This window comes from Henckelia pumila, chromosome 1 (assembly GCF_033568475.1).
Source record: "Henckelia pumila isolate YLH828 chromosome 1, ASM3356847v2, whole genome shotgun sequence".
Lineage (NCBI taxonomy): Eukaryota > Viridiplantae > Streptophyta > Magnoliopsida > Lamiales > Gesneriaceae > Henckelia > Henckelia pumila.
In genome coordinates this window covers 12548041-12572665 of record NC_133120.1, presented here as the reverse complement: position 1 = coordinate 12572665, position 24625 = coordinate 12548041, and the positions used below count along the sequence as shown (strand labels likewise).

General features: G+C 34.3%; 1 protein-coding gene across 1 annotated transcript in view; it reads right to left on the bottom strand.

Moving 5' to 3' along the window:
- Positions 1-7821: 7821 nt before the first annotated feature.
- The window catches only part of LOC140894771 (uncharacterized), a 36699-nt gene continuing 19895 nt past the window's right edge, over positions 7822-24625 (bottom strand). The window contains exons 13-23 of the mRNA XM_073303388.1: positions 24131-24226; positions 23646-23701; positions 23000-23108; positions 20683-20745; positions 20542-20601; positions 9458-9619; positions 9010-9083; positions 8820-8913; positions 8453-8577; positions 8282-8362; positions 7822-7948 (exon numbers count right to left, since the gene is read on the bottom strand). Of these exons, the coding sequence (XP_073159489.1) occupies positions 7822-7948; positions 8282-8362; positions 8453-8577; positions 8820-8913; positions 9010-9083; positions 9458-9619; positions 20542-20601; positions 20683-20745; positions 23000-23108; positions 23646-23701; positions 24131-24226 (1047 nt within the window). The remainder of the gene's footprint in view (positions 7949-8281; positions 8363-8452; positions 8578-8819; positions 8914-9009; positions 9084-9457; positions 9620-20541; positions 20602-20682; positions 20746-22999; positions 23109-23645; positions 23702-24130; positions 24227-24625) is intronic.

Here is a 24625-nt window from a genome sequence, read left to right as displayed (position 1 = left end):
AGATTGCCAGCGGATATGCATGCTTATATGTTGCATTTATGTGTTTGCATGTTATTATTGTTATGCGGCATGTGCATATCATTTTGTGCCTGTACATCTGTATATCTTTCGAGATGAGCCAGTTAGGGTTGCTCAGCCCTGTTAGGACATTTGATATCGAGTACCCTTAGGTACTAATACCTCGAGGACTCTGTGGTTCGCATCCGGGATTCGGGAATGAGTAGTCGCACACAGTGGTTAGCTACCCCGATATGATGAGCTTATATCCCAGGCGCCAGTTTGACCAGTTTGTATACAGTTATCCCAGATATGGATACCCGGTCATTTGCATGCATCATATTTGTATGTTTATCCGTGCTTTCGTATTGAGCTTAGAGCTCACGTCCAGAATTTTCTGTGCATCTGGATACCCTATTCGATGGGGCAGGTATAGGTGCAGGATTGAGCACCAGGAGCCTGGAGTAGCCAGTGACCGTGAAGACAGCAGGATTAGCTGTAGGTTTTATTTAAAGTCGATTGGGTTGTATAAATCGAGTTTGATTAGCCGGTTGTATTCTGTCGGTCTACTTGTATTTAGTCTTCCGCAGCAATTTGATTTAATGCATGCTTAATTATGCTCTTAACTCTGATTAGGTAGTGGATCCAGGTCGGGTCGCTACATTTATGGTATCAGAGCACTGCATGCAAGGAACTTAGGAAATTGATAATAAGACTTCTTGATTATCCTTGTAGGATTGATTGAGGCTAGTGAAAGAAGATTTGGTTCTTCAGTTCCAAGGTTTGCGGCAGAAGTTTTTACTATAAGGAATGCAACAGTGATGAGAACACCAGTAGTAGCATATCGATAGATAGACTGACTGCTGTGGACGGTTCATCATTCGATGCATTGGGATGTTGATCGAAGAACATATGGATTCCAGCCAGGGAAGACTGGAAGAGAAGATCGGTTATATCGTGTCAGATACCTCTGAGGGCTTTTTGGAACGAATGGTGTTTAGTAATCCATGTGGTTCCAGTCCTTGAAGATTCTCCACTCGTAGTTGAAGAGATTGTCAGATAGACCTTCACCAGAGAATGCCTCGAGTGCCTAAAACATGACAGGTTTTGAGAGTGAGGTCTTTAACCTCGTGCAGAACATGGTTTTGCCGGTATGCTTGTATCGATGCTTTTGGTAGGCATACGGAATACTTCATGTTCAAAAGCATGATTTAGATACAAGAAGAACGCTGATGGTAGATCGTGAGCAGAAGAAGTCGACTGACATGCACTGACGCAGAGCATAGCTGGTTAGCTATCACGTGCCATTTCTCCGGAGTTCTTCGCTGGAGGACATGTAGAGAGACTTGGACGGAAGTATGCTTGTATCGATGCGTGTGTCGATTGGAAGCTTCATGCTCAAGAAGTGAAGACAAGTTCGACGATTTTAAATACTGTATTGATGTATTTGTAAACAGTATTTCAGTTGTAATGAATCATCAAAAATTGGTTGTATCAGTTCAAGTTATTGGATGTACATTTTGTTGTATTTTGAAATACTGTATGTATTACATGGGATTGTAATAAAGGAAATTGTACATAACTTGAAGTAATGATACATGTTCAAAGATTCGTGTTTGATTACAAGTAATGTTACTGAGTTTGGCTTGGAATTAGTTGACTAATCAACTAGGATAGCTCATGGATTTTGAGTAAGTCAACGGTAACAGATTGACATGGGGTTAGTCTAGGTGTCTTCCTAGGGCTGACCTAATTAGTTGTTTGACTGAGTTAGTGCCATTGATGAGGTAATTCATCTGGGAGCATGGAAATATCGATCTTGTTTGGAATTTTTAGTTTTTGTTCTAAGTTGTTTCCTTAGGACGGTAGTCTGATTGACCTGCATAGGTTGAGACTTCGTGATGATGGGATTTCATCGGGATACCAAGTCAGGTATATGCCGAGAGTTGTGGACTATGACCATGACTAGACATGATGGAGCGCGACCCTATGCCAGTGTTACTCTGGGAGTCTTTCGTACTTCGGAGAATGCCTTGAAGCCTTCGTGCTTCAGGATTTGGCGGTGGGAAGGCTACTTAGTCTAGAGTTTTGGTAACAGTCACGACGGGGTATGACATTGGATTGGATGCATGGTTAGATGTCAGCGGTTTAGATATCGTCTGACTGTCGTCAGAGATATTGGTTTGCAGTTTTGTCACAAGGACCAGTCTTGGAGGAATTTTCCTTGACGAGTACGTACTCTGAACAGATAGTTTTAGTCTATTGGATACTGCTAGACTAGTGGATCTAGTCGGGGTGTGGATGCTCTTGTGATAGGGGCTATCCAGGAGTTTTGGTTTGTGAAATTCCTGAAACATTTGACTCGGAGATGAGTAGTTTTCAGCATTAATGGTTTCCTTCAGTGATAGATTATATCTGATGCTAAGGATTGTACATGACTATTTGAGGCGTGAGGATAGCGTGATTTATGCCAGTGTACACTTGGTGGTGATTTTAGGTGGGACACCGCGGCAAGTAACCTCAGTCTCGATTTGTTGCAGTCTTAGCAAGAGATATAGTTATCAGGAGCAAGTTTAGCGACAGTTGGTAGTGAGTCAGTATCGATGCGAGATTGGTACTGGTGACTACTAATAGCTATTGTCTGACTTTGTCAGAGATAGGTGAGTTGAATCAGCTGTGATTCTTTTGATTCCAAGTATTTGGGATATGCGGACGTATGGTCGTGAGATCATGATTATTGATCGAGCCATGTGAGATTTCAAATGACCAAGACCTGGCGAATGGTTGCCATAATTTGGTTGGTACTAACAAGTTGTGTGATAGTCACAACTTATTGACGAGGTCGATTGGTTGAGCAGATCAGTAATTAAGATATCATGAACCGAGAGATGCTTGGGACGATACTATAAGCCGTCGTGCTTATGAGTTTGGATCCTTTAAGTAAATGTCTCGGAACAGTAAGAGAATTATTTGCATTCAGGATTCTCGGGTGGTTGAGATTTTCGAAGTGCAGTCGTTTGGACTTTCAAGTTCGATAGATCACGGGAGGTGATTGCATGTTTTGACTTTGGTAAGTCATGGCTAGTTCGATAACTCGGGTAAAGTTATCAGTGGTAAGAAAAGACATAATTGATCTGAACATTGCTTGGTATTAGCAATGGTTGACCCAGTTTTGGAAATAGAATTGTTCCATGCTATTGGATTATAGTTTTGGGAACTGTTAGCCGAATACTTGTTTAGGCATTTTCAGCAGTTTTCTCGGAGGATTTTCGTTAAATTATGATTCGACGAGTGTTGCGGAATTCAATGAGCATTAGCAGGCCGATATCAGTTGTTTGTTCGTGGGATGATACGACAGCTGAGACTGTGTTCAGAGTCTAGTGAGATTGTTGTCAGTGATTTCCCAGAACGTTCTGATGTGCTATGCCATTGAGGTGTTGGGATCGACCGAGATCTATCGGGTAAATTCGTTGGTTTACCGCATGTGTCATGGATTGCGCGAAGGGTTGAGGTGAACTAGTTTTGTTCATCTTGGTAGCAAGTCAAGTGTGACTTGGGATTGTTATCTATGGTTGGATAACCAGTGTTGCGAATTCAATTGATATCTCGAGTGACGAGATAGTGGTGATCTTTAATCTAGACTACTAATGTTGTAGATGTTGCGGTCCCATCTATGTGTTCAGCATTATAGCGGTGACATTCTTTGAGAATATTAGTCAGCATCGAAGAAAATAAGTACGGAATGTAAGTCTGTCGATGCTAGGAACTTTCGGGATTGGTTGTATCTGGTCTTCTCGTTAGTACGAACTGATTCTAGCAAGAGGGATAGTCGGTATCAAGTGGTATACTTGACGAGGAACTATCACTGCTAAGGTTCGTATGAACGGTGGGTATTCGAAGAGCAGTCGAGAGCACTCTATTGATCATAAGGCTCGGTTATACATCCAAAAGATCGTTCTACTTCATGGATTCCGGTGGGCATTGTCAGCGATCGAGACCCAGGTTTACTTCCATATTCTGGGGGAGTGTCCAGCGTGCTACGAGCACTGCTTTCAGTTTAAATATTGAATATCATCCAGAGACAGATGGTCAGATGGAGAACGCTATCCATACCTTGGAGGACATGTTTTGGGCATGTACTATGGATTTTTGGTTCAGTTTAGACAGATCAGTTGTCATTGATTAAGTTCACGTACAACAATAGGTACCATCGTAGCATTGGGAGGACACCTGTTGAGGCGTTGTACGGGCGACTTGTCATACTCCATTCTTCTAGAAAGAAGTGGGGGAGACAGTATTTCTGAGAATGTCACTTTTTCGTAAGATTCTCAGATTTAGTCTTAAAGGCAAGTTGTCTTCCAGGTTTATCGGTCCGTTTGAGATCTTGGAGAAAATTGGCGATTTCTCTTATCGACTAGCTTTGCCACCGCATCTTTCCAGTATTCACGACGTATTCCATGTATCACTGTTGCGACGGTATGTGGCGGATGAGTCTCATATTTTGCAGTGGTCTGAGGTTCAAGTGAGCAAGGATTTGACCTATGCTGAGAAACCTATTCGTATCCTGGATTATAAGGATAAGGTTTTACGGAACAAAGTCATTCCTTTGGTTTTAGTTCAGTGGCAGCGCCGAGGCACTGAGGAAGCTACTTGGGAGCTTGAAGAAAGGATGCGTGAAGACCATCCTAAGTTGTTTTGATTTCAGTTTTGAGTTGTATTCGGTTGTAACGTTTGATTTGAATAAGGAATGTTTCTGTATCTTGTATTGCATTCGGTACTTAAGATCTATTTTCGAGGACGAAATATCTTAAGTGGGGGAGAATGTAGTACCCCGTAACCGAAATTGGTAATTAAGAGATTAATTATGTTAATTAAACCAATTTGGTATCTGAAGGATCGGAAGCCCCGAAGGTGAGATCGGAAGCTCCGATCAGGATCGGAAGCTCCGATCGCCCTATCCGAAGTCAACCAGTAAGATTTTGACATGTGGCAGATAAGGATGTTCGGAAGCTCCGATGGCAGGATCGGACGTTCCGATCAAGGATCGGAAGTTCCGATCGAGGATCGGAGGTTCCGATCGATGCCTATAAATATAAGGTCCGATGCATTCATTTCTTGCCAATTCCGAATTCTCTCCTTCGCCCTCGTGGCTCTATTTTAGGGCTTTGGGTATTCTTATTTTAGAGTTGGAGTAGGGAACATATTTTAGTATAGTCAGACAGTGTCTGACATAGTAGCGGAGCAGCGCTTGTGTTGTAGAGCCGTGTTCGAGGCTGTAGATTCACAGCAGGGGAGTGCCCTAGTTGCGGGATAGTCATCATCAGTGGGCTGACGACGGACGCAGGTATAGCTATGGTCTCCTTTAATTATTTAGGAGTATGCAATATCTTAGTTAAGGCTTTTAGCGCTTATTGAATGATGCATGGGTATTTGCATTGTCGACTTGATGATAGGCTTGGAACCTAGAGTGGGACTACTAGGACTGCCTTAGAAAGGTACGTAAGTACTGACTGAGATTGCCAGCGGATATGCATGCTTATATGTTGCATTTATGTGTTTGCATGTTATTATTGTTATGCGGCATGTGCATATCATCTTGTGCCTGTACATCTGTATATCTTTCGAGATGAGCCAGTTAGGGTTGCTCAGCCCTGTTAGGACGTTTGATATCGAGTACCCTTAAGTACTGATACCTCGAGAACTTCGTGGTCCGCATCCGAGATTCGGGAATGAGTGGTCTCACACAGTGGTTACCTACCCCGATGTGACGAGCTTATATCCCAGGCGCCAGTTTGAGCAGTTTGTATACAGTTATCCCAGATATGGATACCCGGTCATTTTCATGCATCATATTTGTATGTTTATCCGTGCTTTCGTATTGAGCTTAGAGCTCACGTCCAGAATTTTCTGTGCATCTGGATACCCTATTCGATGGGGCAGGTATAGGTGCAAGATTGAGCACCAGGAGCCTGGAGTAGCCAGTGACCGTGAAGACAGCAGGATTAGCTGTAGGTTTTATTTAAAGTAATTCGATTGGGTTGTATAAATCGAGTTTGATTATCCGGTTGTATTCTGCCGGTCTACTTGTATTTAGTCTTCCGCAGCAATTTGATTTAATGCATGCTTAATTATGCTCTTAACTCTGATTAGGTAGTGGATCCAGGTCGGGTCGCTACAGGCATAGCCTAACAAGAAAGCGAGGCGGTGAACAACTACCTAGGCGGGTCTAGGCGGTGCATTTTAGAACACTGGGTAGGACTAAGGCCTCTTTAAAAACATATCTCCAAGACAGAGCAGCGTTCTCCAGGGAAACCAATCGCTATAAGGCAATTTAAGACGATCTTATAGAGAACTCACTCAAATGTTCTTTTATGTATTATTTCATAATTATTATTCAACTTAATCATCCATATAGATGGATCTTTATAAGAAACAAATAATAATTAAATATTAACAATATGTGAATTTTTATATGCCAATTATCTTAATTTTATTTTCATGTAATATCACGATAATAATAAACGCAATATCATAACATAAAAATTGCATTAGAACCAAAACAATAATTACATACAATTTTGGTAAAAAATATGTCATGCAAATAAATATCTCAACATGTCAATATTCATAATTTGAAATTTCAATATTTCTAAAATCAATTTTTAGAATTTTAATTTCATAAATAAATGACATTCAAATATGTCCATAAAGATAAATTTCAAAATTTGAAAATTCTTAAGTGAGAAACAAACCAAACTCCCAAAATTTTTAAATTTTTAATATCAAAATTAATTCTGAAAATTTCGAATTTACAGGGGATTCATGTAAATCAATTTTCAGATCTTAATTTGGTGTTTTACTTTTAATTTTGAAAATCATGTAAAATTGATGAAAAAAAAATTGAAATTATATCAATATGATTTTTTTATAAATTTGACAAATTTGAAAATCTCAAAAAATATCAAGGCGAAGAAAAAAACCCCTTTGATACCAACGGTTAAAAATTTAACATATTGAAAAACTAAATTCGATCTACATACGCACAAACATAATGCGTAAAGATCGATCGATATGCGAAAAAGTAAATGTAGGAACGATCCAACCTCTAGCCATTGATATTGAATTGAGATTGCAACCAGCGAGATTCCACGGACACAAGAAAACAGAGATCTTCTAAATCTTAATGAAATTTTATGAGATGGTGTATTTTCTGAATAACTGCATAGATTTAGGGATTTTCTATGCCACTATTTATAGATGTTCTCTAACATAGAGAGTCAAGATTTGACAAATATTGATGATATTTATCAGAGATATGGTAATTCAAATCTTAAAATATTTATCATCTTAATCCAGATAATATTCTTGATTTACTTTTTTTTTAAATATGAGACGTCTCTCATATTTATCTTTATGAAATATGTTGACCATAATTAAATTATTTTATGGACTATATTAAAATAATCCAACATAATCATGATGACTTAGTTGATTGATGACAAGTTTTCATATTAACATCATGTTTGAGTAACCATGAAATTTTTATGGGTTCCTCTCAGAATTATTTAAATTAAAGACGAAAAATTATTCGGCCTCGCTTCAGGTCCGGTACTCCTGCAGTTTGGAATTACATATATTCCTGAAAGGATTTAATTTTTTCATGGCTCGAATACAACTCAATAATGTCCCGTCCGAGTGAGTACCATCTGGAAAAAACAGAATTAAAAAAAAAATTATTTCAAGTTATAGTTTAAAGTTTTGTTAATTTGTCCCATGTGAAGTTTCAAAATTTTGGCTAACAAAAGAAAATGGAGACCAAGTAAATTAACATGATGGGAATAGTACCTGATAGTCTTTAAAAGTTGCTGATTTGATCCCAGCAGCCATTGAGTCGAAATAATATTCCCAGGTTCTGATGAACTTCTCGTCGAATCCAAGAGATAAGATTTTACTTTATAACAAAAATATATATACCATGTCAATTTCCTTGTATTGATCAATCAAGAATTTTATTTATATTTAACTTGAATTGAATTAATGGCCTTCGAGGCAACTCTAATGCTCGATAGCTTGCATATATATATATACTCTGTTGCATGCTTGTACGTCAAATTATGTGTATATTTAAGTCTACAAAGTAACTTTTATATCATGTGTACTTTATGATTTTTGAGGTGGTGTCATATTTAGTACTAAATGTAAAATACTTATAGTTATTTTTTTAAAAAAAATAAATAAATATTTCGCTGGATGCGGATTGCGGAGTACCGATCAAGATTCGTACCTCTTGTTTCTGAGGAAGTTTTCACTCCAAGTTCTGAGGGTTCTATAGTAATGAGTACCAATGTCTTCCAGGTGCAACACGCTACATAAACATATATTTTGATAAGTTTTTTTTAATCCTATATTTTTTTTTTTCAAAATCGATGGATAAATATATGTAAGTACTATATACCTAAGTTTCGATGCAGAAGCCATGGCCGATATTGTTATTCGGGTTAACGAAGGCAAGCATGTACCAGGAAAGAAGTGTTCTTTGATAAAACCTGAGGTCCTCCTTTGATCTTGTATTGACACGAACTAAAAACAAAACAAGTCGAAAATTTTCAAATGTTGGAAATAGTTTTTTGTTACGGAAAATAGATTTTTTTTTTTTTTTCTATTAACTTGTTTAGTTTTGAGTTTTGATCGATCCATTAAGTTCATTAATTGACCAAAACCCAAAATTTGACAACTTAATAAACCAGAAAAATTATTTTATAATAAAAATGTTAAATGGGAAAAAAAAGAAATTATTAATACATATAAATGATAACATTTACCTGAAGAACAAGAAGGCCATCTTCTGCTAATAAAGATTCACACCACCTAAAATATTCTTCCATAAATTCATGCGCCTTTGCTTCTATCATCTCACTGCAAATTTATAATGTCAATTTATCATGCATGAGTTACGCACTTTGAACACGAAAGCAGCGATGGATCGGAACAATACAGTCATCGACACCAGACCATGATATGATCCTGTCGTATTTATTGTCATTAAGTAACTCCCGGTGGTCGCAAAGGAGAATTTTGATTCGATCCTGTAATTAAAATTCAATTAATTAATAAACAAACAAAAGAACTAGACGTATCAAAATGGGTTAGATCTATCGGGTTGGTCCACCCTGCTAGATAAAATAGGTGGATAAACCCAACCAAATGGCAGAACAGCCCGCCTCACCTAATGATGGGTTGCAGGTCGGCCCGTTCCAATCCGTCAAATTACACGTAAGTCTGCCAAGTTGGTCCACCCCGTCATTTAATATATGTGGGTTGGGTTGAGTTAGGTTGGTTTTTTCCCAACCTGCTTGAAAGGTTATCCGACCGACCCGTTCTACCTAATGGTGGGTTACCACAAGTTTTGGACGTCATACAACTGTTTTATTATATGGAAAATTACGACCAAATTGTATACCTGAAGTCCAGCTTCCTTGGCCTTCTTTCTTGCATATTCCCGTTGCTTTCTTGAAAGGGTGACACCCGTATACATGCATCCTGTTTTCCTCACTGCTTCGACCGCGAAACTTCCCCATCCGCACCCAATCTCCAACACGTGATGGTCCTTACCAATTCTTGCCTGCCATATTTTAAACTTTTTTAGACAGAGAAGTAACACTGTAACATCAAATTCACTTCTTTTATGTTTATATGTTAATTCATGATAATTATGATGGATTTTATGTTCATTCAATAAAGTGGTGATTTGAAATCTATTTTAATTTATCTAACTAATGTGTAAATAATTAAGTTATGAATTTAAGATTTCTCAATGTTTCATGTTAACACTAAAATTATAATAGAAATCCATGGATTCGAAATACTTCCATCCAAACACAACTTTAATAAGAATTTATACGTACCAATTGTTGTCCAATCACACGCCAGCTCCAACGCATGTTGGTTTGCGTATTATCGGCGCCTTATTAGTGTTTTGAAAATGTCGATGACAAAAATTGCAAAGAAACAAAGATATAACTCTAAATGTTGTTTTTTCTATGGTATTTATTTATAGAGAATTTATGAATTTTACAGGTGTAACGCCCCGAATTTTATCTTAATTGACTTTATTTGAGATAATCAGAGATTATAGAATTAGATGATCGACTTGAGTTTGATCAGGGTTATTTTTGCAAATTTTGGATTTTTCAGGAACTAAATTTCAAAATTGGACTTTATTAGATATTTATACTTGGTTTGACTTATTTTTTCACTTCACCTTCTCCTCCAAGCCGCCTAACCTCCATTGAAGATGCCCCATTTCACTTTCAAACTTTTAGATTTCAGTTTCCGGCCGATTCGTCCGTTAGAATTTATTTCTGAAGGCAGATTAGCGATCACGGCTGCGAGATCTTCGTTCTATAGTAAGTTCTTCTTCGATCAGCTAGACATCTATTTTGGGATGTCGTTAGAATCGATTGAGTTTCGGTTATGTTGTTCTTGACAGAGTTCTTATCGTTTATTCTCAGTCGGTTTGGAAATAGAGCGTCGTTCGGATTTGTTATGAATTTTCTTGTGATTTTCGAGAATTGGAGTTTTGAGATTTGTTTGTTTTGAGTTGTTTTGATGATTTGGCATTGATTTGAGTTAGTATCGTTATTGTACTGCTGTCTGTGTTTTCGGTTTGATCAGAATATGCCGCCGATTTGAGTTTTGGACTATAGTTTGGATGAATTGGTTTGAGCCGTTATGAGTCGAGTATGAATGTCGTTATTGATCTCGAGCCTTATTATTTCTTTTACAGATTCATTTGAAGGCCGGGAGTTGCGAGATTTCAGAATTTGAATAGTTCAAGAGATTGGAGACGGTATAGTATCGACCTTCTTATTATCGATAAAGGATATTAGAATGAATCTTGATTGAGGGATCGTTGTTGTTTCCACGTTTTGGAGCCCCTTCCAACTTATCATACTCTGGATAAACTGTGGAAGTTGTTCCTTCGAATTGTCTCCTTGTGATCAACATTAATGGGGAAACTAAAAGGAGAATTTATCAACCATGGGGAATCAACCTTCGGATCGGATCAACGCTAGAGCATCGACGTACTGAGAAGAGGTAAAGGACGACTTAGATTTGAATGGAACGATTAACTCGAATCCGACTTGATTCGAGTGTTCCGGAGAAATCACATACTTGCATGTTATTTGATTACTTAGATTATTGAATGAGTTATGCTTGCACTTGCATTCATATTGAGCCATTTGAATTCATTCATTTTTATTTAGACGATCTGAGAATTATAATAGGGGGCATTGGCACGCGATTTACTGCAATGACCGACTTAACCCTATATAGTTGCTCCAGAGTCTAGAGGGTTGAATTATACACTATCCACCCCGAGTGGAGGGTCAGTGCGATTTGTGTGATAGTCCATCCCGGGATCCCAATAGAGGAATAGAAGAGCTGATTACCTTTTGATTACCCAGACTTGATAATCCCAGAGTTTAAAGTCATGCATTTCATTTTAGATTCTTTTTTGAAGTACATGACTAAGATTTGTGTATCATGCTTGAGATTATATATCATTAGTTGATATATTGAATGATATTGCATGTTTGTCTCTTTTTTTGGAAATATTATTCTCACCGGATTATCCGGCTGTTGTCTTGTCTTTGTATGTGCGCTTGGCAATAGGTAAGGCAGGACCGAGTCAGAGATCGCATGGCTAGGTGGTCGAGTTGATAGAGTGAGGCCTTGGTGTTTTAGAAGTCGAATATGTAATCAAACTTAGATTGTATTCAAACTCGTTATGTATTGTATTGAATAAACTAGACTGTAGCATGTTCTACTAGTTTGAGATTGTATAACTCTAGAACTACCTTGTACTGGATTATGCATGTCGATTGGAGTGAGTTATGCATGTTGTATATTGAGATTTGAGGTGTTGTGTTGCATGTTGAGGAGAGTAATTCTGTTTTTTCTTTTCTACATAACTGTGCCGCTCGATCGGTTGATTATTACCGATCGATCGAGCACCCCTGAGCTGAGGCAGAGAGTTGGGCTTTTTGTGTCCGCTCGACCGGTAAGATATTACCGATCGAGTTACCGATCGAGCGGGGGCCTTTGAATTTTTCGGGCAGTCCTTGGGTTATTGTTTGGCCGCTCGATCGGTAAGATTTTACCAATCGAGCGAGCTCTGTTCTTAAAAAAAATTTATTGCTTCTTATCTTTGATCTTGTATGCTTAATTGTTGTATTATTCGAGATTAGATATTTTGAACCGAGGTTTCACATTAAGTGGTATCAGAGCGATAAGTTCTTGGTTGAACTAGAGTGAGCGGGGTAGATCGAGTCCGCATGTATTGGCTCCTCGCATGTGATTGCGTTATTTATTGATTATTTAAATTTCATGCGAGCATGCTTTATTATTTGAGAATTATCTGAATTACATGATTATGTGATTTAATTTATAAAGCATGGACTACTTGAGATATAACTCTTTTTGTTATCGACTGGTATCCGAATTCTGAGAGGTTGAAAGGGCACCGATTGCAGCGATGAGATATCTTGTGTCCTAACCTTTGTTTATCAGATGGGTCCTCGTCGAGTTATTAACAGAAACCCACCGCAAGTTACTCCTCTGAACGAACAAGCTAGTACCGAAACTGTTCAGATGGATGCCACAGCGACGCCTATGAAAACCTTGCTGAAGAGGTTTCAGTCGTTTAATCCGCCTTTGTTGCTGGGTACAGAGAATCCTGTTGATTGTGAGAGCTGGTTGGACGACATTGACCAATTGTTCGATTCCCTTGACTATTTTGATGACCGCAGAACCAGGTTGGTTATTCATCAGCTGAGGGGTGTTGCTAAGAACTGGTGGATCACGACGAAGAGATCCATGGAGAACCGAGGTACAACTATTAACTGAAATCTGTTCAAATCTGAGTTTTATAAGCGGTTTTTCCCAGTTTCATACCGAAAGGACAAGAGAGCCAAGTTTGAAAATTTAAGGCAGGGGAATTTGAATATTGAGGAGTATGTGACCAAGTTTGATAGTTTACTGAGATTTGCACCGCACATTGCCGACAACGAAGAAGCCAAAGCTGATCAGTTCATTAATGGTTTGAACCCTGACATCTTCACGCTGGTAAACACTGCTAGGCCAGATAATTTTGCGGATGCCATGAATCATGCAAAAGGAGCTGAAGCAGGTTTGTGGAGACAGAGAGGAGGTCCAGTTGTGCCTCAACAGCCTAGTCAGTTTCAGAACCAAACATCTCTTTACCAAAATCAATCTTTTCAGTTTCAGAATCAACCACCGAGTTCTGAGGGTGGTAGTAGTGGAGGTAATAAGAAGGATTACTATCATCCTAAGGGGAAGCAGTTTAAGAAGCACAGAAGCAGTTCTTCGAGCTCTAGTGGCTCAAGGCAGTTCTGATCGGGACAAAGTTCGGGTCAGTCAGGCATATCTTGTGCCAATTGCGGAGGTCGTCACTCTAGTGATCAGTGTAGAGGTATTTTTGGAAGCTGCTATATCTGTAAGCAGGCGGATCACTTTTCCAGATTGTGTCCTCATCGGGCTCTGAGCAAGCACAGAATGGAAGTTCTTCGAGACAGACAGCTCAGCCTCAGTGGCAAGCACCTACGGTCCACTCTTTCCAACCTCAGCAGCAGAATAGACAGGAAGGTAGCCAGCTTGCGAACCAACCTCCCAGACAGCAGGCACGAGTTTATGCTCTGACCGAGGATCAGGCTCATACTGCACCCGATAATGTCATATCAGGTAAACGTTCGAATTTGGTTTCCTACTCTTATTGACTGATAGATACTGGTGAGTCTCTTGCCTTCTTATTGAAGAATCTATTTTATGTTTATCGCGCCTCTAAATCTTGTCGGGTCATTTGAATTGACGAATGCTCCTGCAGTGTTGTTAATTTTTCTATTAACCGGATCTTTCCGAAGTATTAGTTGAAGCTAGGAATTCTTATCGATGATTTGCTTATCTTTTGGAATGAGAATTGTACTGATCATTCCGATCTTTTGAGAATCATATTTAAGATTTTGGTGTCGAACAGTTGTAGGCTATTCTTTGATGTCTGAATTCTGTTTGGATCGAGTTGTCTTCCTCGATTTTATGATCTGGTGATGGAAATTTCTGACATAACAGCGGCCCAGTATACTGATTTTCGGTACTGATGATCTTTCAGTACTTAGCTTTTCTTCTTATCGAGATTTTGGATGTGCTCTTATTCATAGGAATAGCGCTCTAGTCTAGACATCGAGGCAGCTGAAGACGCTCGAGACTCAATGTCCGAATCTGGACTTTGAGCTCGCAGCGATCTTATTGATTAGAATATCTGTTATCTATTTTCTTATGAGGAGATTTTCGTGATCTTTTCTAATCTTAAGAGTTGTAGTATTTATTTCGCAGACGGAACCGATTATGAGGACAGAAAAGAAGATTAGATTGTATGAGATTCTGACTGCGAATCTTTTACCTGAGGAATTGATTGCAACAGCTGATGTTTTGAGCCAACGGATTTGTTCTTATTTTATCTACTATCTGTTTATGATTGACTGATTGATGTAATCTGCTACCATATTCCGTACAGAATGACTTTTAGTCAGAATCAGGGGATTGATATTTTTGCCAGAGGTCGTCAGATGTCTTGTTTTGCCAAAGTCCAACAGTTTAGACAGAGATCCTCGTTGCACTCGTTCTTTCGGCATAGACTTCAAAGAGACTTTTTTTATTTGATTACAACTTATTTCAGTTCAATATCCTCAGAACGACGGACAACCAGATCAGACGAGTCAAACTTTGGAGGATATGCCATGAGTAGTAGAGCTTGACTTAGCCCTAGTTGGCAGAATTCTGGATTCTTGTAGAGATTCCGTACAACGACAGCTATTCGATGCATTATTTAAGGCACTTTTAAAGAGTTGAACGAGAAGAGATGAAGATCTCTGTGTTTTCGAGATGATTTTCTGTGTCATTGGTCGGAACCAGAGAAGATTCGATTGTGACTGAGCAGAGGAGGATTATTCTGACGAGAATGAGTCGAATTTTGATAGACGGTCTTGAAGGAGTATTTGAGAGATAGAGTTCATATGGGATCAGAAATTTTCTGGACTTATTTTGAGAGATGAATTCTCTTGATGTTTTGGATTTTATTCCTTAGCCTTTGAGATAAAACTGTGTTTGATTTCGAGGTCGAAATTTATTCTTAGAGAGGGATAATTGAAATGCCCCAAAATTATCTTAATTGATTTTATTTGAGATAATCAGAGATTATAGAATTAGAGGATCGACTTGAGTTTGATCAGGGTCATTTTTGCAAATTTCGGATTTTTCAGAGACTAAATTGCAAAATTGGACTTTATTAGATATTTATACTTGGTTTGACTTATTTCTTAACTTCACCTTCTCCTCCAAGCCGCCCAACCTCCATTGAAGACACCCCATTTCACTTTCAAGCTTTTAGATTTCAGTTTTCGGCCGATCCGTCCGTTAGAATTTATTTCTGAAGGCAGATTAGCGATCACGGCTGCGAGAGCTTCGTTCTATAGTAAGTTCTTCTTCGATAAGCTAGACTTATATTTTGGGATGTCGTTAGAATCGATTGAGTTTTGGTTATGTTGTTCTTGACAGAGTTTTTATCGTTTATTCTCAGTCGGTTTGGAAATAGCTCGTCGTTCGGATTTGTTATGAATTTTCTTGTGATTTTGGAGAATTGGAGTTTTGAGATTTGTTTGTTTTGAGTTGTTTTGATGATTTGGTACTGATTTGATTTAGTATCGTTATTATACTGTTGTTTGTGTTTTTGGTTTGATCAAAATATAGCCGTTATGTCGTCGATTTGAGTTTTGGACTATAGTTTGGATGAATTGGTTTGAGCCGTTATGATTCGAGTTTGAATGTCATTATTGATCTCGAGCCTTGTTATTTCTTTTACAGATTCATTTGAAGGCCGGGAGTTGAGAGATTTCAGAATTTGAATAGTTCAAGAGATTGGAGATGATATAGTATCGCCTTCTTATTATCGATAAAGGATATTAGAATGAATCTTGATTGAGGAATCGTTTTTGTTTCCAGGTTTTGGAGCATCGACGTACTGAGAGGAGGTAAAGGACGGCTTAGATTTGAATGGAATGATTAACTCGAATCCGACTTGATTCGAGTGTTCCGGAGAATTCACATACTTGCATGTTATTTGATTACTTGGATTATTGAATGAGTTATGCTTGCACTTTCATTCATATTGAGCCATTTGAATTCATTCATTTTGATTTAGACGATTTGAGAATTATAATAGGGGGCATTGGTAGGCGATTTACTGCAATGACCGATTTAACCCTATATAGTTGCTCCAGAGTCTAGAGGATTGAATGATACACTATCCATCCCGAGTGGAGGGTCGGTGTGATTTGTGTGATAGTCCATCCTCGGGATCCCAATAGAGGAAGAGAAGAGCTGATTACCTTTTGATTACCCAGACTTGATAATCCCAGAGTTTAAAGTCATGCATTTCATTTTAGATTCCTTCTTGAAGTACATGACTGAGATTTGTGTATCATGCTTGAGATTATATATCATTAGTTGATATATTGAATGATATTGCATGTTTGTCTTTTTTTCTGAGAATATTATTCTCACCGGATTATCCGAATGTTGTCTTGTCTTTGTATGTGTGCTTGACAACAGGTGGGGCAGGACCGAGTCAGAGATCGCATGGCTAAGTGGTCGAGTTGATAGAGTGAGGTCTTGGTGTTTTAGAAGTCGAATATGTAATCAAACTTAGATTGTATTCGAACTCGTTATGTATTGTATTGAATAAACTAGACTGTAGCATGTTCTACTAGTTTGAGATTGTATAACTCTAGAACTACCTTGTACTGGATTATGCATGTCGATTGAAGTGAGTTATGCATGTTGTATATTGAGATTTGAGGTGTTGTGTTGCATGTTGAGGAGAGTAATTTTATTTTTTGTTTTCTGCATAACTGTGCCGCTCGATCGGTTGATTATTACCGATCGAGCGAGCACTCCTGAGCTGAGGCAGAGAGTTGGGCTTTTTGTGTCCGCTCGATAGGTAAGATATTACCGATCGAGCAGAGCGAGCTCTGTTCTTAAAAAAAATTTATTGCTTCTTATTTTTGATCTTGTATGCTTAATTGTTATATTATCCGATATTAGATGTTTAGAACCGAGGTCTCACAACAGGTATATATATATATATATATACCTTTACCTATCTAAAAGTGTGAATAAAAGGGTAAAGTTTTACAATTGTGAATTGACAACTTTGTCCTTTTATTCCACATTTTATTTAGGTTATATAAATATATATAGGGATATAAAATTAAATAGTCTCATTTTAACTAGGACATAAAAGTAAATATATATTCTATCTATTAAATATAATATATTTATGTTATATACATTTATGACTATAACTTAATTGCAATTAGTGGGTAGGTTGACCTATTGCATAACTACTACTATATTAGTCTTTCATTTTTCATTTGATGATAATTAATAAAAAAATTAAAAAAAAATTCTATGAATTACTTTAAAATATTTTATATTTTTAATTTTTAATTTATATATTTTTAGTGTAATAATTAAGTATCAATGTATTTTATATGAACATCTATGAGAATAAAGAATTGACTTATCTATTATCTATTATTATCTATCTAAAAGTGTGAATAAAAAAATAAAATTTTAATGAAAAAAATTTCGATCACTTATTCTTAACATTTTATCTTTTTAATTTTTAATTTATATATTTTTAGTATAAATAAAAAAACAAAATTTTAATGAAAAAAAGATTTCGATATATGACTTACTTTTAAACATTTTTATCTTTTTTATTTTTCATTTGTATATTTTTAGTGTGATAAAGTATCAATGTATTTTATATGAGCATCTATGAAAAAAAAAGAATTAACTTATCTATTATATATTATTACTTATTTTAAAATATGAATAAAAAAATAAAATTTTAAAATTTTTAATTAAAAATTTTATATTAACTTCAAATACTAGAATAAGGTAGAATAGTATAATAGAAAAAATAATTATACATAAATTTGAACAATATAAATTATATCGATTGAGTACTTGTAACTGAATGTGGCCGGACAATTAAAACATAAAATAATCATTAATGTATCTTGAATGGATTTATTTGCAAAGTTTATTAGGAGAATTCATATTTATATTGTCGTGAATATGTCAGATTTATAATTTTCATAAGTTCATCGATATTTGAGGTTTCTTTGGATTTTGTAAATAACCTTCTTATATATATGTATATAAATTTTTGTTATGTTGTCCACCAACTATGCCCATCTTCGTGCCCACCATGTACAAGTCATGAGTTGACCCGTATAATAGGTGAGTTGACTTGTACATGGTGGGCACAGAATTGGACATAGTTGGTGGGCAGCATATCAAAACTCTATATATATATGTCACTTAGTATGTGAGTCAATTTTGTAGAGTTTGGTTTTAGTTCATCAGATGTGTTCATTAAAAAAGTTATAACGAAAGTCGGTGACTCTGTAGTAACTATTGTTTAATAATGTGTGAATAAAGACAAATCACATTGCATCTCAATTCAGAATATGGGACATGAAAGAATTTGAAAATCTTGAAAAGAAAAAAAAACTTACGGTATTAATATATAAAGTTAGAATTAAAAAAATATAAAAATAAAAATATTGAAAAGAACAAAACTAAAACTAAAAATTTAGTGTAATAATATTAAAATTTAGAGTTAAAAATATATATTTACGAAATTAATGTAGGAGTATAAATTAAATGTATTTATACTATCTAAAAGTGTGAATAAAAGGGTAAAGTTTTATCATTGTGAAAAATTTGCCCTTTTATTTACACGATAAATAAGGTCATAGAAAAAAATATACACATATAAGTAAAATCAACCCTAAAATAAATATTTCTATTATATTATATGTAAATATTATTAATATCCATAAATATTAATGTTGTAAGAATATAAATGTAACCCTTGATATTAAAAAAAAACTAGAAGAATATTAAAGTAAAATATAAATTTTAGTTTATGGCTTTAATTAAGTTGTAGTTAATCAAATATAAATAAATCTTGAAAATAACAAAACTAAAAACTAAAAATTATGACATTAATATAAAAATTTATAATTAAAAATATATATTTACGAAATTTTTAGATTATAAATTAAATTCTTGATATTTTTATATATTTAAGAGGGAGAAAATTTTTAATAATAATTATACAAATTTAATTAATAATGATAATATATATATATATATATATATGATTTTGATTATTATGATAAAAATCTTTAAATTAATAAATTTGATGGTTTAATTAGTAGATTATTTTCTTTATTAATATTAAGTGAACAAATTATATAATTTGTACTATGGTAATGAATCTAATTATGACTCATTTCATATTTTTCGTTCTGATTATATAGTGTAGTTTTTTTTAACAAATATTAAAAACATAATCGAGAAAACAAATTTTGTAAACTTTCTATTAATTATACCTTTGAATGAATTCAAAAAATTAATGCCCAAGTTTCAAAGTATAATTAATACTTAATATGGGTAGAGTGTAAAAAAATATTACTAAAATGGTATATGCCCAAGTTTCAAAATATAGTTAATACTTAATATGGGTAGAGTGTAAAAAAATATTACTAAAATGTATATATATATATATATATATATATATATATATATATGTATATATATATATATGCCTATAAATTTGAGACAAAAACAAACAAACAAACATGATCTATATAATTGGGATGAAGGAGTATTATCTAACTTGAATGCTTTTTATTTTTAATCATATTACGATACATTTTCATTTTTGTCATTTTACTTGTATATTGTTTTTATTTTGATCATTTAATTTGTATTTATTTTAATTTTTCATTTTTTTATGATCGAGAAACATGATAGATTATGGTAACAAAACCAAAAATTTTAAAAAAAAACATGTGAGTTAAATGATCAAAATAAAACAATATACGAGTGACATAACTAAAATGAAAATGTATCATGACGTGACTAAAAATAAAAAATATTCAATTTATAAGTCTGAAAATATAAATTCACTATTAACATGACACAAAGTGAAAAAAATTGATCGTTATATTATTTGAGTTGATTTCATAATTATTCAATTTTATATGATTTTTATTATGAGGCCTGAAAATCCCACTAAATATAATTATAAATAATAATAAATATATATTATAAAAACAATGTGTCAACACGTGCATCGCACTTGTTGTTTACTAGTGTATATATATATATATATACACAAAGTGAAAAAAATTGATCGTTATATTATTTGAGTTGATTTCATAATTATTCAATTTTATATGATTTTTATTATGAGGCCTGAAAATCTCACTAAATATAATTATAAAAAATAATAAATATATATTATAAAAACAATGTGTCAACACGTGCATCACACGTGCTGTTTATATATATATATATATATATATATGTGCATAGAGAAATTTTTACCTTTTCAATCAAAGTGTGAATTTTTCTAAGCTGGGCAATCTTCAAGTCTTCAACTTGTGTCTTACAAAATGGAAGATCAAGTTATGTAGAGGACTACGTTTATAGGGAAATAAATATATATAGTGACAAGTAGAGACTAACCTCGTATATTGCACATGAATAAGACATGGTTTCATCCAAAAACAATTCAAAGAGTTCACTGCCCTGGAAATAAAAGCATGTTTTAGGTTCGAGTATATATGAATTTTTCTTCAACAAAAAGTATTGAAACTTTTCATATGGTATATATAAATAAGAACAAAGTGCGAGCAAGCGTGCGTGCACACACACAACGTCATTTTCAACTTTGGACACTTTGATTTTCAAAATAATTATACATAATTAAGTAGGTCTTCTATGATATGGTCAAAGATTTATATGTGAGATGGATCGACCTGGTCCATACATGTATAATACAAATTAATGTTTTTGAAATAAAAAGTAACATATATTTTCATGAGTTCGGTCGGTTCAAAGATCTATCTCATAAAATTGATCCATGAAATAATTTCACATGAGGTTTATTTATTTATTATACGTATAAGCAATTAAAATACACTTATATCACATAAAATTTATCGACCAGAGGATTTAAACAACAAAATTAACATAATGATAATTTTTTTTATGACGTGAGAACCCGTAGTCGTTATCTTTTTTTGCAAACTGAGTAAACCCCCAAACTAACACAATATCCTGCAAATTAACTACGCTAGTCAAGTAAACCATGCATAATATTAGGCAAACCATGTACGACATGTTAGTCCAACAAAGTGTTGGTAAGGGAAATCGAACTTCTAACCTTAGTCAAATGCTTAGCCAAAAAATTTGTTCTCCTAAAGGGTTTGGTTTATTGATTTTCATAAGAGATTTTAGAAAATTACCAATTTTTTTTTTAAAATAAATAAATACAAGAATGTTTTAATTTACCCTACATTCTTGAGACCGCTTAATTACTAAATTCCTTGATGCATGCATTTGGGGAGGGGAAAAAAAAAACGGGTTTGGCTTTTCCGTCTTAATATTTCACCGTCAGGGGCGGTCCTGAGAGAAATTAGGCCCGGGGCGAATAAAAAAATGTTCTTTCAATAACTTGAACAGTGTGATATATATTTATATATATATATATATAGAGTTTTTTTATGGTGCCCAACAATATATGCCCACTCATGCCCACCATGTACAATAGATGAGTTAACCGGTACAATAGATGCGTTGACTTGTACATGGTGGGCATAAAGTGGGCATATATTGTTGGGCACCATACAAGAACTATATAAATATATATATATATATATATATATATATATATATATAAACTAATCGAATATTATAATCAAAGTAAACCATATAATGTAATTAATAAAATTACGCATCATAAATGTCTACATAATTTCTCAAAAAATAACCTATTCAACAACTAATGTTATTTAAAATGCACTCTTCTCGCATTTTTTGAAGCAAATTCGTCATTTTTTTTCATTTTACGTTCAATGAATAATTGTGCAAGAATAAAAATATTTTAACTAAACTCATGTGCAATATAAAATAATACTAAATAATGAAATAAAAAACGAAGAAAAAAACATATATATATATATATGATAATAATAAATTAGCGTAATATGAATTAATAAAATAACAATGAAATAATCAATTAGTAAATGAAGAAAATGAAAAAAAATATATATTACATTTTTTTTGTAAAATCACACAATTTCAAATTTGTAATATGAGTAATCCTCATGGTTTAATTGTATAAGTAAGAAAAACTTGACGATATGCCTACCTATGAAGCAATGGAGGTCAGCGATAAATTTTTGTGTATAGAATAAATTGTTTGCAAGGCCGCATGAAGAAAGAAGATGAAATTAAAAATAAATTAGTGGGGTACGAGAGTTTGTGGTGATTTAACCAATTCAAGCAAAAGTTTTTTCATAAAACCCTATAATCAATTTTTTTAATAATTTTTTATTTAATAAAATTATATAAATATTAATATAAATACTAATTTAAAAATAATTGGGGGCCCGTCTGAAGGTGAGGTTCTGGGCGATCGCCCGGCCCGCCCTACGTCAGGGCCGTCCCTGTTCACCGTAGTGCTAATGTAACACCGAAAACCGATGACGTGATGCCGAAAAATACTGATATAAAATCGAAAAATCGTAAGTTGTTTGATGTTTAGAGCTGTCAAAATGGATCAACGGGGTGATCTAACCCAGTGGACCCAACCCACTTTGACCGTTCTACTGATTTTATGTCAACAATTTGACCAAAAATAGCAAATAATTAAAAGTAAGTGTACAAAAATTAGAATTTGAAAACCTATTGGACCAACAATATCGAAAATTGGACAAGTTAGAGGGGAAAAAATATTTCCCTTTAAAAAAAATTTTAATGGGAATTGCAAAGAACTTACAAGATCATAATGAACTAAGTTGTTTTGAGATGTTCTACTTTGCCTCCAATCGTGCTTGAAGAAGAATCTTGCTGCTAAAGAAGTGAAAAGCAATGGTGCCCACTGCCCCCTACAATTGATTTCCAAAGAAATTTGTGTGTACTCCAGAAAATTAGCAAAATCGTCGTCTAAGTTATCATGCATGTTTTAACTCTCGGTCATGAAAATATTCAAAGTTCGAGCTTTGCCAGATAATTTAGATTTTATTTTTTAAAAGTTTAGTTTTTTTTTGTGACGTGGGAACCCGTAGCCGCTATCTTTCGGTGCGCTCTGGGTAAACCTCCGGAACGCAATAAAAGTTTAGCTTTTTTGGCCTGAAATATGACGTGATATTTGATATTACTGATGTAATATCGGTCATTATTGATATACTTCAGGATATTATTGAAGATATTATGTCGAAGATTGCTAATATTCTAATGTGACAATTTTTAATATCTTGAAAAAATTAATTCAAATACCTTTCACAAAATCTTTATTACATTCAATGATATGTATTTACTTAGGTTCTACATATATCTTTTAAAGATCAAATTATTGATTCTCGAATGTATATTCATTTTTAAAGGGAGTTTATATAGGTCATAATTTTATAAAATAAAATTACCTTTCGTTGGTCAATTCCGAGGCTGAAGATTCTAAATTTCTGTTGATATGAAATAGCTGCAAATTAGAGTGGAGGAACTTGTTAGTGCAAAATTAATTTCACTCACCAATTAACATATGGTTCACTAAGTTTTTAATTTGGTTTTGATATACTAACTTTTAAATTTTGATTATTTTGATCTAATTATTGACATGTTATCGAAAACATGCCATCGAAAAATTCTAACATGTCGTAAAAAAATTACTGAGATATCAGATGTCACGTTAACAATGAGATCAAAATTTTCGAAAATAAAAATTTAGTACCAAAAATACATTTTGAAAACTTAATATTAGATCAAAACCCAAAAATCGTACAAGTTTAATTAAGGAACCCAAAAAATCAATTCTATTTATATTATGTTATATATATATAATATAAACACACATACGAAATTTGACACATACATTGGGTGTGTATGTTATATAAATATATACTTAGTTTACCATGTAAAGGTTGACGAGACCTTCATTGGAATCAACCATAGAGAAGTCCCCATCTATGTAGGCTTCAGCAAGACCAATGTGACCTTTGGTTGCAACCTTTTTAATACACAAATTAAAACAGAGCGCTGCTTAACTTATAATAATAACTAGCAAGTGGGCACATAACGTGTGTGTGAAATATAATGGATAAATAAATATATTTTTTGCATGTAATATAATTTAATTAATAAAATAAAAATATGTAATATTAATAATAAAGTATATAATATGAAATCATGTAATTATGGATAAAGATTTTTTAATTATGAGTAATCTATTATAAATGATGGGAAAACAAAATTGAGGAACGTGTGGTATTAGTTTGGAGAAATGAGTGGAGAAGTTGAAACAGTCATATCAACATACCAAACAGTTTTTAAATGACTCTCATAAAATAGAGAAGATAATAATAATAATAATAATAATAATAATAATAATAATAATAATAACAACAAC